General features: G+C 36.8%; 1 protein-coding gene across 1 annotated transcript in view; it reads right to left on the bottom strand.

Moving 5' to 3' along the window:
* The window catches only part of ADAM10 (ADAM metallopeptidase domain 10), a 110,752-nt gene that overhangs the window by 82,229 nt on the left and 12,671 nt on the right, over positions 1–15,852 (bottom strand). Inside the window, exon 2 of the mRNA XM_082648690.1 lies at positions 431–581. Coding sequence (XP_082504816.1) covers positions 431–581 — 151 coding nt within the window. The remainder of the gene's footprint in view (positions 1–430; positions 582–15,852) is intronic.

Genomic DNA, 15,852 nt, shown 5'->3' on the forward strand with positions numbered 1-15,852 from the left:
TCTACAAGTTGTCATTTTAGAGCTGATAAAATTGAGTTAATGAGAAATTAAATGACTTACTTAATAGCCTACAACTAGCTATCTTCACTCTCGGCACCAGAGAACAGACACATAGGCCATAAAACACATAAAATTAGCTGAACCACAAACATAGACTCTTCTTCAAAGACACATCCTCTGATAATACAACAGAGGATCTGATTCATAAACCTAAAAACATTTAAATGTGACTGTTTCCTTAACAACATAAAAAGGGCAATCCAGTTTAAAAGAAAACATTTTTTAATGTATACACCAAATTTCAGTGTAGGCTGAATTTCCAAATGGGGACCTTTCCATTAGAGAAGGAAAATTAAGGGTATAAATTTCTTCTCTTAATATAGATTGAATACATGGGAACTTCAGACACAGTCAGCATAAATTTACTCACCTTCCATGAGCATGGAAATCTAGACGTAAAAACTGGTCCTCATGTGAAACCGCTCTTTTGGCACGCTGGTGTTTTTGGTGTAATGAATCCACATCATAAGATAATCCTTCATAATGTCTAATGTATTTATTTAAAGGATTTCCATACTGACCTATAAAAAATAAACAATTTAAATTAATGTCATCTTGTGGCCCATTCTAGTTCTAATATGGTTCCATGATTATTCAAATATCTATAAATATGAAACTGTTTCACTAATCCTAGTACTTTATTTTCATATACTTTTTTTTTTGGCTATGCCGTGTGGCATGCAGGATATGAGTTCCCCCACCAGGGATCGAATCTGTGCCCCCTGCAGTGAAAGCATGGAGTCTTAACCACTGGACTGCCAGGGAAGTCCCTAAAACCTTATTATAATGGGAATTTTAACCACACACACAAGTTTTGATGTTAGCCATAGGTTTGTCTAGGATGTCCTTTATCAGGTTGACAAAGTTATCTTCTATTAATACTTTGCTGATAAAAACTATCAGGAAGAGTTGTTGACTTTTGTCACCCACTCTTTCTGCATCTGTTAAGATGATTATAATAGATAACCAACAAGGACCTACTGTATAGCACAGGGAATTATACTTATAAGGGAAAAGAATCTGAAAAAATACACATATATAAAATATGTATAAATGAATCACTTTGTTGTACACCTGAAACTAACACAACATTGTAAATCAACTATACTGCAATAAAAATAAGTAAATAAAATTTTAAAGAGATGATTATATGGTTCTTTCTTTTTAGTTTATTAATATGGAAAATTAATTGACTGATTTTCATGGGCAGAGGAACTAAATAGACACTTCTCCAAAGAAGACATACAGATGGCCAACAGACACATGAAAAGATGCTCAATGTCACTAATTATTACAGAAGTGCAAATCAAAACTACAATGAGGTACTACCTCACACCAGTCAGAATGGCCATCATTAAAAAGTCTACAAATAATAAATGCTGGAGAGGGTGTGGAGAAAAAGGAACCCTCCTACACTATTGGTAGGAATGTAAGTTGGTGCAGCCACCATGGAGAACAGTATGGAGGTTCCTCAAAAAACTAAAAATAGAGTTACCATACGATCCAGCAATCTTACTCCTGGGTATACATCTGTACAAAACTATATTTCAAAATGATACATGCAGGCTTCTCTGGTGGCACAGTGGTTAAGAATCCGCCTGCCAATGCAGGGGTCACGGGTTCAAGCCCTGGTCCAGGAAGATCCCACATGCTGCAGAGCAACTAAGCCCATGTTCCACAACTACTGAGCCTGCACTCTACAGCCCGTGAGCCACAGCTACCAAGCCCTCATGCTACAACTACTGAAGCCCGTGCGCCTAGAGCCCGTGCTCCACAACAAGAGAAGCCACCACAATGAGAAGCCCACACACTGCAATGAAGAGTAGCCCCCACTCACCACAACTAGAGAAAGCCCACGTGCAGCAACGAAGACCCAATGCAGCCAAAAATAAATTAAATAAATTAAATTAAATTTAAAAAAAAGATACATGCACCCCCTATGTTCATAGCAGCACTATTCACAATAGCCAAGACATGGAAACAACCTAAATGTCCATCAACAAATGAATGGGTAAAGAAGATGTGGTACATATATACAATGGACTACAACTCAGCCATAAAAAAAGAACAAAATAATGCTATTTGGAGCAACATGGATGGAACTAGAGAATATCATACTAAGTGAAGTACGTCAGCAAGAGAAAGATAAATACCATATGGTATCACTTATATGTGGAATCTAAAATATGACACAAATGAACTTATCTGCAAAACAGAATAGACTCACGTAGAGAACAAACTTGTGGTTGCCAAGGGTGGGGATGGAGGAGGGGTGGAGTGGGAGTTTGGGGTTAGCAGATGCAAACTATTACACAGAGAACAGATAAACAACAAGGTCCTCCTGTATAGCACAGGGAACTATATTCAATATCCTGTGATAAACCATAATGGAAAAGAATAAAAAAAGAATGTGTGTGTGTGTGTGTGTGTGTGTGTGTGTGTGTGTGTGTGTGTATGTATGTATAACTGAATCACTTTGCTGTATAGCAGAAATTAACACAACATTGCAAATCAACTATACTTCAATTTTTAAAAAATTGTTCATTTTCTAATGTTAAACCAACCTTGCATTACTGATATAAATCCCACTTGAATATAGTATATTATGCTTTATAATACTGTTGGATTCAATTTGCTATAATTTTGTTTAGAATTTTTGTTATCTATGTTCATGAGAGACACTGGTCTGTAGTTTTCTTGGACTGTCTTTGTCAAGTTTTGGTATCAGTATAAAAAAAAAGACCTTGAAAGTATTACCTCTTCTTCAATTTTCTAGACAAATGTATGTAGAATTGGTATTATTTCCTCCTTAAATGTTTGATAGAATTCACCAGTGAAGCCATCTTGGCCTGGAATTTTCTTTGTGAAAGGTTATTAATGACATCAATTTGATATATAAACAGCTAATCTGGTTATCTACTTCCTGAGTGACCTTTGGTAAGAATTTGTCCATTTTACCTAAGGTGTTGAAGTTATGGAGATAAAGCTGTTCATAATATTCCCTCATTATGTTTTTTATATCTTTTGAAACTATAGTGATGTTACCTCCCTCATTCCTGATATTGGTAATCTGTATCTCCACTCTTTGGTCCTGATCAGGATAGCTAGAGATTTACTGATTTTACTGATCTTCTGAAGAACCAACGTGTAATTCCTTTGATTTTCCTTATTTTTCTGCTTTCTATTTTTTTATTTTTTACTTTGATCTTTCTTTCTTTCCTTCTGCTTACTTTGAGTTTAATCACTCTTCTTTTTTTAGTAAAGACCATTGATTTAAGACTTTTCTTTTCTAATCCAGGTATTTAGTGCTATAAATGTTCCCTTAATACTGCTTTAGCAACATCCCACAGATTCTGTTATGCTGTGTTACCATTTACATTCTGTTCAACATACTTTCTAATTTCCTTTTTGATTTCTTCTATGATTCATGTGCTATTTAGAAGTCTGTTATTTAGATTTTAAATATGGGGAATTTTTCAGTTATCTTTCTGTTACTGACTTCTAATTTAATTCTACTATACCCAGAGAACATACTTTGTATGACATCAATCCTTTTAAATACATTGAGACTTATTTTATGACCAAGAATTTGGTCTATCCTTGCAATGTTTCATGCACACTTGAAAAGAATGTATATTCTGCTGTTAATGGATGAGTGTTCTAGAAATGTCAGTCTCTGCACTTATTGAGTACAGTGTTTTATAAATGTCAACCAGGTCAACTGGCTGACAGTGTTGTTCAAGTCTTCTATACCCTTCATGATTTTCTATCTACCTGTTCTATAATTGAGAGAAAGGTATTGAAATCTCTGTCTGTAATTATGACTTTTTCTATTTCTCCTTGCAGTTCTCTGCTTAACTGATTTTTTGTTGTTGTTCTTTTTTTTAATTTATTTATTTTATTTATTTTTGGCTGCACTGGGTCTTCATTACTGCACGTGGGCTTTCTCTAGTTGTGGTGAGCAAGGGCTACTCTTCGCTGCAGTGCATGGGCTTCTCATTGTCATGGCTTCTCTTGTTGCGGAGCATGGGCTCTAGGCACACAGGCTTCAGTAGTTGTGGCTCGTGGGCTCTAGAGCTCAGGCTCAGTAGTTGGGGTGCTCAGGCTTAGCTGCTCCACAGCATGTGGGATCTTCACAGACCAGGGATCGAACCCGTGTCCCCTGCATTGGCAGGCGGATTCCCAACCACTGCGCCATGAGGGAAGCCCTGCTTAATTGATTTTTGAAGTTCTATTATTACACGCATAAATGTCAAAGATTATTATGTATTATGCCTTTTGGATTAATTCACTCCTTTATCAATTATCAAATGATCTTCTTTATTCTTTGTAATATTCTATGTTCTAAAATCTACTTTGTCTGATATTAATATAGCACTCCTTTTTTTCTTTTTTTGACTGGCATGATATCTCTTTTCCATCCTTTTATTTTTAATCTATTTGTGCCTACGTATTTAATGTGAGTTCACAGTAGGCAGCATAGAGCTGGGTCTTGCCTTTTTGTCCAATCTGATAATCTCTGCCTTTTAATTGGAGTGTTTGGATCATTTACATTTAAAGTAGTTACTAATGTAGTTGGGTTTAAGTCTATCATCTTGCTATTTATTTCTGTTTGTCCCATCTTTTCTCTGCTCCCTTCTCCTTTATTGGGACTAATTAATTTTTTATGATTCTGTTTTTACCTCTTCACTAGCTTATTAGCAAAACTCTCTGTTTGGTTGTTTTAGTGGTTGCTTTAGGGCTTATAAGTATACATCTTTAACTTAGCCTACCTTCAAATGATATTATAACACTTCAGGTATAAGAACCTGACATTACTATACTTTCACTTCTTTCCTCCTGGTCTTTAGACTATTGTCATCATACTTTACTTACTTGTGTCTTATAAAGCCCATAATACATTGTAATTGTTTTGGTTTAAACAGACAATTATCTTTTAAAGAGATTTAGATAACAAGGAAAAAACTCTCTTTCTCATTTCCAGGGTTCTTCATTCCTTCATGTTGATCCATATTTCCATCTGGTATCATTTTCCTTCTACCTAGATAACTTCCTCTAAAATTTCTTCTGCTGGTGAAGAGCTCTTCCAGATATTGGATGTCTCAAAGTCTTTATTTTCGTCTTCATTTTTGAAAGATATTTTCACTGGCACAGAATTCCAGGTCGACAAGTTCATATTTTTTCTTTAAATATTTTTAAAACCTTGCTCCACTCTCTTTTCACCCATATTCCTTCTGACAAGAAATCTGTCATCCTTACCATTGCTCCTCTGAATATAATGTGTCTTTTCCCTCCCTAGTGCTTTTAAGACTTTCCTTTTTAATACTGGTTTTGAGCAATTTGATTCTGACGTGCTTTGGTTTCTTCATATTTACTGAGCTTTAGTTTCAGTAAACTCCTTGGGTCTGTGGGTTTACAATTTTTCAACTCTTACTTCTTCAATTTTTTTCACTCTCCCCACCCCCACCCACCCAAGGACTCCAGTTACAAGTATATTAGGTCACTCAAATTCTTCCCACAGCCCACTGATGGGTTTTTTCATATTTATCAAAAATTCTTTTTTTCCCTGTTTCATTTTGAATAGTTTCTACTGCTGTCTTCTAGTTCAATAATATTCTGTAATGTCTAACCTGTTGTTAATGCCATCTGGTGTGCTTTCCATTGAAAACATTGTAGTTTTCACCTGCAGAAGTTAGATTTCCGTCTGTTTTATTTATACCTTTTAGGTCTCTATTTAACTTATTAAACATATGAAATACAGTTGTAATAACTCTTTTAATGTTCTTGTCTGCTAATTCTAATGCCCATGACAGTTATGGATTGGTTCCAATTGACTGCTTATTCTTCTCATTACAGATTGTGTTTTCCTGCTTCATTGCATGTCTCATAATCTTTCACTGAATAGATGGCAGACACTGTGAATTTCACCTTGTAGGGGCTGGACATTTTTTGTATTCTTATAAATATTCTTAGGCTTTGTTACAGGACAAAGTAAAGGTAGTTAGAAAGTTTGACCCTTTTGGCTCTTGCCTTTATGATTTGTTACATGGGTCTGGAGCAGGGTTCAGTGTAGGGCTAATTTTATTCCCTACCACTGGGGCAAGACATATCTGAGTACTCTATGCAATGCTCCACAAATCATGGCATGAGTTTTTCCCACCTGGCCGGTAAGAACAAGTACTATTTCCTGCACTATGTGAACATAGGGCACTGTTTCTTTCCCTGGCCTCAGGTAATTTCCTCACGTATACACACTGATCAATACTCTGCCAAACACTCCAGGGGAACCCTCTGCAGATCTCAGGGATTCTCTCTCTATGTAGCGTCCTTCATTCTGATATTGTCTGCAAACTCTAGCTGCTTTGGTCCCATTCCATCTCAACTCAAGAGTCTGTTCGTCTCCACCTAGGTTCCCTCTTGTAGCACGAATGAATTGCAGATGGAAATTCGTTCCAGGCAGAAAGCTGGAACAATCATAGGTCTCGCTTCATTTGTTTCCCCTCTCTTGGGGATCTTGTCCTTCACCACTTGGTGACCAGCGTATTAAAAACCATTGCTTCTCGCCTAATGTATTGCATAAAGCCTAAATGTTCCATCACTAAATTTTCTGTTAATGCAGTCAGTTGCTTATCATTATATGGTTAAGGATACAAACTCTTAAGTCATCTGGGTTTAAGTTCTGAAGACTGCACAACAAGGTAAATATACTTAACACTACTGAATTGTACACCAGAAATGGTTAAGATAGTAAATTTTATGGCAAGCATTTTCTTATTAGAAAAAAAAAATTCTCTAGGTTTGAATCCCATTACTTTCATTTATTAGCTTGTTTCCCTGATCAAGTGGAAAACTCAACTTCATTTTCCCACCCTTAAAACAGAGAGAAGTAAGGGTCCCTGGTGGCGCAGTGGTTGAGAGTCCGCCTGCCGATGCAGGGGACACGGGTTTGTGCCCCAGTCCAGGAGGATACCACATGCCGCGGAGCGTCTGGGCCCGTGAGCCACACCGCTGAGCCTGTGCTCCGCAACAGGAGAGGCCACAACAGTGAGAGGCCCGCATACCGCAAAAAAAAAAAAGAAAGAAAGAAAAACACAGAGAAGTAGAATACCTCTTTTTTAAGGCTGTTACAATGATTAAATGATTTAAGCCATGTGTGGCAATCAGCAAAGTGCCTACCATACAGTGAAAGCTCAGTAAATTTTTCATAGTCATCACCATCTCTTCCCTTTCCTCCACTTCCTTTTTTGCCTTCTCTCACACTTGTCTTTGAGACCTATATACACAAATTGAGGCCATACATTCAGGAATAAAGACAGAACTAGGTTTGAATTCTGACATTTCCTCACCATAACTACATGATCTGGGTAATTATTAAACTTTTTTAAAATCTCAGGGTTTTTTTTTTTTGTCTGTAAAATAGAGACAAAAGTAAATAACTTAAATGCAAGTAAACTGCTTAGCACAAAGCCTAGCATGAAAAGACCATTCAATTTAAAATACTGAGTCACTGGTGGGAATGTAAATTGATACAGCGACTATGGAGAACAGTATGGAGGTTCCTTAAAAAACTAAAAATAGAATTACCATATGACCCAGCAATCCCACTACTGGGCATATACCCAGAGAAAACCATTAATTCAAAAAGACACATGCACCCCAATGTTCATTGCAGCACTATTTACAATAGCCAGGTCATGGAAGCAACCTAAATGCCCATCGACAGATGAATGGATAAAGAAGATGTGGTACATATACACAATGGAATATTACTCAGCCATAAAAAGGAACGAAATTGAGTCATTTGTAGAGACGTGGATGGATCTGGAGACTATCATACAGGAGTGAAGTCAGAAAGAGAAAAACACATACCGTATATTAACACATATATGTGGAACCTAGAAAAATGGTACAGATGAACTGGTTTGCAGGGCAGATATTGAGACACAGATGTAGAGAGCAAACGTATGGACACCAAGCGGGGAAAGTGGCAGGGGGTGGGGATGGTGGTGTGATGAATTGGGCGATTGGAACTGACATGTATACACTGATGTGTATAAAATGGATGACTAATAAGAACCTGCTGTATAAAAAAATAAAATTCAAAATAAAATAAAATTGACTCCTAAAAATAATAATAATAAAATAAAATAAAATACTGACTCATTTCACCATACTCTTGAATGCACTGCTCTCAACAGAGGTGACAGAAATGGAGTCTGAAACTAGAATCCAAAGCTATCTTACAACTAGCATAGAAAATATAGTGAACCCAAGGTATAAGAGAAAATAAAACCTCCCAGTATGGAACTTCTAAAAATCAGGACTCAATAATGGAATTATATATTGTACCAATGCATCTTCCATATTCCTTAAAAATATCTTTGAGTCTATATGTGGCTTTTTAAAAATACCTCACACAAGATAAAATATCAAGAAAAAATCAAGAATGGGGAAGTTGTACTATGAGAACTTTGGGGTAGGTCTTTCATTTTCAAAATCAAAGTAGGATTACTGAATTGTATTTCTTTTAAGTGGACTGAATAGTCATAGTACAAACTTAGCTTTGCAAAGTTACTGCGTCCACTCCTTTTTCGGCACCAAAAAGTCAACTTTTTAAGTCACAATGCAGATAAAGCATTTTGCCACCTCTGATAACTTAAAACAGTAACTATGGCTGTTCTGGTGAAGCACATGTGATAATGGCTCAATTATTTGAATGGATATAACACTTCTGGGAGAGTTATTAAACAAAGTCATCTCTTCTCTGTGCCACACACAAAGGAATTTTATGAAGCAACATAATGTTTACCTTCACTTACAAAGGATCTGAGTGATGACTTTCAGAATCTTTACAATTGAGATAAAACATAATTCACTGGGTTTAAATGGGAAAGTTAAAAACGCTACCCAGGGACATACAGTTAACAAGTCCACTTCAGTATCAGCTTCTACAAAAGACCTATGTTTCTTTGTTAACTGTGCCTAAATATCAGTATTTATGACATGGTCACGGTAATACTTTAAAAATTATTGAAGAAAATATATTAAATGAGGGAATTCCCTGGTGGTCCAGTGGTTAGGACTCAGCACTTTAACTGCTGAAGCCTGGGTTCAATCCCTGGTCGGGGAGCTAAGATCCCACAATCCACATGGTGCGGCCAAAAAAAAAAATGTATTAAATGAAACTGTATTATGCAGTTTCTCCCTCCAATACTTAATGAAACAATGGGAAAACCATGGGAAAAAACAACTATAAAAAGCAGCCCACCCTCCCACATTAAAAAAAAATCCTCAAGAACTAAAACCAAGTAAGAAATGGATATAACTAGTGTGTGTTAGGGCTAGCTGATACGGACTCACGAGTGCCAATTCTCTTCCCAACTGTGTTCAGTGACATGTTGGTAGCTTGAAATCAGCCATGGGTAGAGTATTCATGCTACTGAAATTAGAAATGGCTACAAATCAGAGGTTTTTTTTTCTTGTTTTCAAGAGAACCAGTGTACTAAAACAACACTGGGTATAACCTAATGGTATATCTTTCAAAGAAGCAGCCAAGGAAATAAACAGAATACTCTAATGAGAAAGTGTCAAAGCATAGCACACTGAACTCCAGACGCTGCCCCTAACCCTCATAAGCCATACAATTCACTTTTTAAAAAAATCTCAAGAGAACAGAGCCCTGGAATTCTCAAAAAGGTTGTATATGGTCATGAGTCCTGACTGCACAGAAGTAGGTAAAACACTAACTCTGTCACAGAAAAAAAATGACAGAACAAAGAAGAGCCACACCACTATGAACATGTCGAAACATACCAGAGCAAAAATAATGAAAAAAAAAAAAAAAGCAAAAGAGAAAAAAACCCAACTGAGAAGGAAAACAAAAAACACTTAGAAACAATCCAGGACAAACTGGAATCAATCAGTCTTAGATGATATTAAGGAATTCTTGTTAATTTTCTTCAATACAACAACACTGTGGTAATATAGTAGGAGAATAATCTGAATTTGGGGAGATGTACTTTGAAGTACTTAAGAGTAAAATGACACGCGTAATTTTCACTGAAGTGATTCAGAGTGGGACAAAAAAGAAAAAGGACACAACTGCTATCAGTTTCCACTTCTGATTATAATGGAGTAAGAGGAACTAAATTTAACCTACCACCACAAACATTCAGAAAACTTGACAAAATACATTGGAGGATAAACAAATGAGATAAGATCTACAATTGGCCCAACTTAACTACCCAGAGGCAGTTTCAGGTCAATATGCAGGGTAGAGGAACCCAAACAGAGCCTGCTGGTCTTGCTGAATTGAGGAGCCACGTATTTGAGTTCTGAGAGGCCAGGCGTTTAGAATTTGTGGGTCAGAGTGCCAAAGAAAAGGAAGCTAACAGAAAAGGAGCTCAGAGATCTAAAGAAGGGTCCCCTTACATGTTTGGCAGATTCATATCTGATCATGTGAGAGAATCAACTATCCCAGGCCAAAAAAATAAACCACAAAAAGAGTAAGCAGAACAATCTTAAAAGTTTATATTGATAGGGCTGGGAAGTGTTCATATTCCCACCATCCAGAGAAGACAGACCTGTAATATACGGAGCATTGGGTAGAGCCCTCAGGAATACATCACCTTATTTACGGGGCAAAATTAGCCACAGACTAAAGGCTGTTTGGGATCCACTCTAACAAAGCTTACAGGCCATCTTCCAAAGGACTCAACTGATTCCAAGTAGTTTAATTGTACACCAAAAAATATGTGACAGTGTTTAAAGGCAAGACAAAAATCAAACACACACAAAAAAGTAAAAATCAAGAATGATCTGCATCCAATCAAAAATTACCATGCATGTAAAGAATCAGGAAAATGTCTTTTTCTCATATTACTGGAGAAAAAAATCAGATATTAGAAACAGAGACTATAGAGATGATGGAATTAACATACAAAGAAATTAAAAGTTATCATGGGCTAACAGCTGAAAACTAGGGACAAAAAAACCCTTAAAATCAGCTGGTGGGTTAGACCCAAAGGAGCTACAGAAAAAGACACATTACATACAGAGGAACAAAGGTATAAATGACAGCATAACTACATAAAACAGAAGATAATTCAGCAACATGTTTAAAGTACTACAAAAAAAAAACTGTCAACCTAAGATTCCATACCCAATAAAAATATCTTTCATAAATGAAGATGAACAAAAAAAAAAGGTAAAATGAACCCTTTTTCAGACATCAAAGCTGACAATTATCACCAGTAGACCTGCATTACAAGAAATGTTAAAGGAAGTTTTTCAGGCAGAAGGAATATACCAGCTGGAAACCTGTGCTGACACAAACCTGTGTTGACACAGGAACAATGACTATAATGAGAAAATAAAAATGATTTCTTCTCTCGTTCTTTAATCTCTTTCAAAATTAAGTGATTGTGTTCAAGAAACACAATGTACTATGGCATTTATGACACACATAGAATTAAAATGTATGATAATACAGCACAATGGAGGAGAGGAGAAATGAAAGTACACTATAAATGAAGTGGTATTTTATTTAAAGGTATACATTTTTAAGTTACAGGTGTATGCTGTACACCCTAGGAACAACCTCTAAAAATATATACTAAACAGGTATATCACATAAGCCAATATCAGAGATAAAATGAAATCATTTTTTAAAGCAAATTAATCCCAAAGAATATAGAAAAAGAGGAGTAAAAAGGACTATGAACAGATAGAACTAACAGAAAACAAACAGTAAGATGGTAGTTTTAAACTCAATCTTATCAATAATTACATTAAAAGTTAATGATTTAAACATAATTAAATGGAAGTCATTTTATTATTTTTCAAGAAAGAAAATGTTAATACATGCTGTCTAAAAGATACTTCAACAAAAATAAAGATGAGTTAAAGTAAAAAGAATAGGGGGCTTCCCTGGTGGCGCAGTGGTTGAGAGTCTGCCTGCCGATGCAGGGGACACGGGTTCGTGCCCCGGTCCGGGAAGATCCCACATGCCGCGGAGCGGCTGGGCCTGTGAGCCATGGCCGCTGAGCCTGTGCGTCTGGAGCCTGTGCTCCGCAACGGGCGAGCCACAACAGTGAGAGGCCCGCATACAGCAAAAAAAAAAAAAAAAAAAGGGAAAAGTTATACCATCCAAACCCTAATCCAAGAAAGCTGGAGTGCCTACAGTATTATCAAAGTAAACTTTAAAACAAACAAACCAAAGGAAAAAAAAAAAAAGAGGGATTAAAAAAAGACACTTCAGGGGCTTCTCTGGTGGCGCAGTGGTTAAGAATCCGCCTGCCGGTGCAGGGGACATGGGTACGAGCCCCGGTCCAGGAAGATCCCACATGCCGTGGAGCAACTAAGCCCATGTGCCACAACTACTGAGCCTGCACTCTAGAGCCTGTGAGCCACAACTACTGAGCCTGCGTGCCACAACTACTGAGCCCGTGCACCTAAAGCCCATGCTCCGCAACGAGAAGCCACCGCAGTGAGAAGCCCACGCACCACAGCAAAGAGTAGTCCCCACTCTCCACAACTAGAGAAAGCCCGCGTGCAGCAACGAAGACCCAATTTAACCAAAAATAAATAAAATAAATACATTTTTAAAAAAAGTACATTTCATAACCCATCGAAAGAACGTAACAATCCTAAATGTGCATCACATAACAGAGCTTAAAGTATGTGAAGAAACAGCTGACGGGGGACTTCCCCGGTGGTCCAGTGGGTAGGACTCCCCTCTCCCAGTGCAGGGAGCCCAGGTTCAATCCCTGGTTGGGGAACTAGATCCCGCATGCATGCCGCAACCAAGAAAAAAAAAAGAAAAAAAAAATCCCGCATGCCGCGGCTGGAGATCCCACATGACTCAACGAAGATCCCGCGGGCCACAACTAAGACCTGGCACATTCTAAATAAATATTTTTTTTAAAAAAAGAACGAGGAATACAATTTTTTAAAAATTAAAAATGCTGACAGAGCTGAAAGTAGACAAATCTGTAAATTATAGTTGGAAATCATGAACACTCCTCACTGAACAAGTAGACAAAAAATAAGGACTGAACACTATCAAACAACTTGACCTCATTAACGTTTACAAAATAGTCCACCCAACAATAGAGTATATATTCTTTTCACAGGCACATGGAGTATTCACCAAGATAGACCTTAATTCTAAGCCATAAAGCATGTTTCCATAAATTTTAAAAGACTGAAATCAGAGAGTATGTTTTCTGACTACAGTGCAATTAAATCAGTAGGAGATACTTGGAAAAATTCCCAAATATTGAGAACTTAACACACTTCTAAATAGCCCTTGGGTCAAAGAAGAAATCAAAAGGGAAATCAGAAGGATTCTGAATTGACTGCAAAGAGCACAAGGGAACTTTACTGGTTAGTGTAAATGTTCCATATTATTATTATTATTATTATGGTGGTGGTGGTTAAAAAACTATATACCTTTCTCAAAATTAACTGTTGAATTTTATTGTATGGAAATTATACCTCAATAAAGCTAATTAAAATTTTTTTAAAGAAAAATGGTGAGTCAAAGTGGTAAGCATATGGGTATTTGGCCTTTCTTTTACTCTTCCCTAAGTTATACACTTTTTCAAAAAAAAAAAAAAATCCAGAATCTAAAACAAAGACAATTCAAAATAGTCCAGCTTGTCCTCCCTTCAGGAAAATAAATAAAATCAACATTCTACTCACCTCCAAGAAACTATTAAGCATCCTATAATGACTCATTATTCAGCAGTATATTTTTGTTAATAGGATAGACATAAGTAGTAAAAGTTGGGGGGATATAAAAGAGTAAATGACAACCAGTGATCCCAACATGCAAATCCTACACAGGAAACCTGATCCAGACCTTACAGATTTTTCCATAAACACTAAAGTATTCTCCATTATGATCTTAATCAATTCCCATACTTCTGATACAATAGTCTATTACTTGAAGTAATATTCTACTACTTGACAATATACTGGAACCCTCCCCATTTTATCTTCCTTAAGATTATCCAGGTATCCCAAGCAGCAGCAGTACACACCATAATTACCCCAAAAATACCTTGTGAAAAACACCAACACTGTCCTGCCTCTCCAATCCCACTTTTGTACCAGAAACACAACCTTAAAACAACTAGGGAAAAATCTGTCATAACAGTCTGAAAGATGCACACTATTGGCAAAACTTCAGCAAGCATACATGTCTGCTCAGTTCAGAATCCAGGTCTCCAGTGATGCTTCTGATTAGAGGAGCCTAGTTCAAAGACTAGTTTACATGCCTGTGTCCTAGTTGCAACTGAAAGGCTGGGGAATCTAAATTAAGGAGATGGAATTCATAAGGCTGAAAATGTGTCAAACAAAGCAAGGTTCAAAAGGTTCTAGACAATCAAAAACCATTGCAAATAACTGGCCTCTTAGCTTCCACTCTTGCCCCCGACCCCCGACAGTCTATTTTTCACACAGCAGTCAGAGTTATAATGTTCAAATAAAGTTACATTGTGTCACTCTTCTGCTCAAAATGTTCCACCCCTCACCCACCCCCTCACTAGCTGTTCCCCCTCCACAGCCTTCATCATGATTTATAATCTCAAAAAAAAAAGTCATAACCGTGGCTTATAACGCTGAAGATGATCCTCATAAGGGGCTGCATTCCCCCACTCCACTTCCATACGGGTCTCACCTTATCTTCTACCACTCTCCCTTTACTCTGTGTATTACAGCCACATTAGTCTCTTTATCGTCCCTCTGCCTGGAACATCTTCCCCCAAAGCAGGGTTGGCACACTTCATTCAGATATCTACAAAATTTCTTCAGAAGCTTTCTCTGATCACCCTATCTAAAAGCTTATGTCCCAATCATACTCATTCTAATATCCTCCTCTTTCTTCATATTATTTTTTATTGACATATCCCTCTACCACCAGAAGTTCCACGAGAACAAGGACTTTGATTTGTTCAATGATGTACACTCATTACCTAAACAGAGTAAGAAAACAGGTGCTCAGTAAATGTTTGCTGTAAGAATTAATGAATCCACTCAACGTTTCACGGAAATTTCCTTTTTCATATGAATTTATAAAGAAAGCAGCCTATACCTTGCTGATAAGAAAGCCATAAATCAATCATCAGAAAATGTGATCTATGATACTCATCCAAGAAGCATCAGAATTTCTAACAGGTCTAGTATTTGCAAAGTGCTACTTGTTAAAATTAAAATTATTATAGATCTATTCGCTAGGTAAGGTTTTTTTTAATCTTCTATTGATGCTAATGAGTGCATTTCAGGTATTTGGGTCTCTGCAATTACCTATGCAGCTTTCATCACCATTTTGCATGACTTTCTGAACAGTTAAAAATGTTATATTCCTTTTCGTAATGAAGTTTTTCAATAACCGTGGAAGTATATGGTCAACATATCTTACTTTATGTTTCAACAGTTTAGCAAGCATTATCTTTATTTATAAGTCACGTGTTAGAATCCCAACTGTGCCACTTACTAGTTGAGTGATCTTGGACAAGTTACCTACCTCTCTGTGCCTCATTTTCCCTGTCTGTAAAATAAGTGAAATAGCAATGCCTATACCTAACAGTGTTGTTATATGGATTAAATTACTTAATATATATAAGGAGCTTAGAATAGTGTACAGTACATAACAGGTAAGAATTCAGTAAATTATGGTTAAATTAATTAATGAATGTATTCTCTCATTTCACCCTCATAACAACATTGCAGGGCAAGTACAATTAATCTTAGGATAAGGCACAGAGAGGTTAAGCGACCCACCCAAAA

The sequence above is a fragment of the Grampus griseus genome (assembly GCF_964374135.1).
Source record: "Grampus griseus genome assembly, chromosome: 2".
NCBI lineage: Eukaryota > Metazoa > Chordata > Mammalia > Artiodactyla > Delphinidae > Grampus > Grampus griseus.